The 2,359-nt window shown below is 39.4% G+C and overlaps 1 protein-coding gene across 1 annotated transcript; it reads right to left on the bottom strand.

Moving 5' to 3' along the window:
• Window positions 1–320: 320 nt before the first annotated feature.
• On the bottom strand, window positions 321–1,355 carry LOC141619224 (uncharacterized). The gene has a single exon (XM_074436253.1). It carries the CDS (start codon window positions 1,353–1,355, stop codon window positions 321–323), a length of 1,035 nt encoding a protein of 344 aa, XP_074292354.1.
• Window positions 1,356–2,359: the final 1,004 nt, after the last annotated feature.

Below are 2,359 nucleotides of genomic sequence, written 5' to 3'. Positions count from 1 at the left end.
GAAATTTTATCTTATTATAATGTGATTAAATAAGATTTAATTTAATTCGTTAAATTAATCGAGGTTTTGTATTTTTAGAGGTAGAGGTTATTTGTGGATCATATTTACAAAGGGTTGTAAATTAATTTAATTGGACATTATAGGACTCATTACATTTTGATATAATTATATAATTATCACTTAAGAGTTTTTATTTTACCAAATGTGAGTATATATATATATTGATATCAAACAAGTACAATTACATGTGAGGAAAAGACAGCATAATCAAACTGAAATCTCCCTAACAGCCAGCATTTAGAACAACCTACCACCAAAATCTAGACTACAATGCCCCATTTCTTAAGCCAAGTCCTTTCATCATTCACTGCAGTTCTTCCAATTTTTGACCTGATCCTTCTCATGGCATCCTCCCTGATCTGCATAACCAGAGTTTCAGGCCTAGTAAGGATCATGTTCACCCTTGAGTTGTTCCTCTGATTCCATATATGATAGAAGCAGGCAGACCAGAGAAGATAATGAGTATGCAACTTCAGTCTTGCCCCTGCACTCCTAAGACTACTAGTATAAGCATCCACTGCAATTTTGAAACCACACCATTGCTCAATTAAACTCAGCACCTGTCTGCTGTATAAACAATCAAAAAACAAATGCTCCAAAGTTTCAGGTTCCTGATCACAGATGCAACATCTGTTGTCAGGACAGCAGCCAAACTGAAATAATTTGGCCTTGATGTTAAGACCCTGGTTCATCACTAGCCACAAAATCAAAGCATGCTTTGGTAAGTTCCAATCATTCCAGACCAGTTGAACCCAATCTTGCTTAGGCTGTTTATTTCTAAGCCACTCATATCCCTCTCTGATAGAATACCCCTTCAGGTTAGCTGCCCAGTGGTCATTCTGATATCCAGTCTTCATCATTTCCTTTACTTTGCAAATACTTTTCCAGGACCAAGCAACACCAGCTGCAGGAATGTAGGTGTGCCAGTCCTGCTGTTTAAGATATACCTGACTTATCCATTTGATCCAGAGCTTATCAGCTTTGTTATATACCCAATCAACCAGTTTAGCCACAGCTGCAATGTTGTATAGTTCTGTTTTCTTTATGCTTAAGCCACCTTCATCTTTAGGTAAAGTGACCTTGTTCCAAGCAACTAAAGGAACTCTATGGTAATCAGAGCTACCATCCCATAAATAGTTCCTACAAATGCCTTCAATTCTTCTGATTACCCCTTTGGGAATAATGAACATTCCTGCCCAGTAGGAGTATAGTGTATTAAGCACAGAGTTTATAAGGACTACCCTGCCTGCATAAGACAACTTTTTGGCTCCAATACTTCTGATCCTATTCACCATTCTCTCCACCAGGGCATTGCATTCTAATTTGGTCAACCGTCCAGCCTATATAGGGACCCCCAGGTACCTGAAAGGTAGGGAACCTTCCACAAAACCTGTTGCTTGTTGAATGTCATTCTTCAGCTCTAATGCAACACCATTATAGTACACTTCAGACTTAGTATTGTTCATAGTGAGTCCTGATGCTCTGGAAAACGAGGAGAAGGCCCTTATCAACAGCATACGGTGCACTGCCTTTACAGAACATTAGTAAGTCATCTGCAAACATAAGGTGATTAAGCTTTACTCCCTTACATAAAGGGTGGTACTGGAAAGGCCAATTATCAGTGGCATAGGCAATCATCCAAGTGAGATAGTCCATACAAAGGGTGAACAAAAAGGGGGAAATGGGGTCCCCTTGCCTAAGCCCTCTCTTCCCTTTAATGTAACCCAACTGGCTCCCATTCAGGCATAAGGAGAAGCTTGTTGAGGTCACAGAGGTCATAACTCTCTGTGAGAAATCTTCAGGGAAACCAAGACCTTGTAGAAGCTGCTCAAGAAACTCCCACTCCACTATATCATAAGCTTTTTGTAACTCAATTTTAAATAGGCATCTAGGGGAGACAGCCTTCCTCTTATACAGCTGCACAATATCTTGACAAATCAGGACATTTTCAATAATAGATCTCCCTTTAATGAAAGCTCCTTGGTTCTCACTTACAATGTCAGGAAGGACCAAGGACAATCTGTTGCACATGATCTTTGAAATAGCCTTGTATATCATATTACAACAAGCTATAGGCCTAAAATGTTTGACTGAGGCAGGTCTCTCACATTTAGGAATAAGAGTGATGTTTGTTGCATTCACTTGAGACAGCAGCTTACCTGAGGTAAAGAAGTCCTTTATAGCAGCACAGGTGTCTTAACCAAAAATGTCCCAACTATCTTTAAAAAAGGCACTAGTATAGCCATCAGGACCTGGAGCTTTATCATTTGGAGTGTTGAAAAAGATTGCTTTAATCTCC

The sequence above is a fragment of the Silene latifolia genome, chromosome X (assembly GCF_048544455.1).
Source record: "Silene latifolia isolate original U9 population chromosome X, ASM4854445v1, whole genome shotgun sequence".
NCBI lineage: Eukaryota > Viridiplantae > Streptophyta > Magnoliopsida > Caryophyllales > Caryophyllaceae > Silene > Silene latifolia.
This window is presented reverse-complemented; position numbering and strand designations above follow the sequence as displayed.

Bases quoted from the DNA above. Each gene is read 5' to 3' on its own strand.
- LOC141619224 (XM_074436253.1), bottom strand. From the start codon at position 1,355: ATGGTGAATAGGATCAGAAGTATTGGAGCCAAAAAGTTGTCTTATGCA.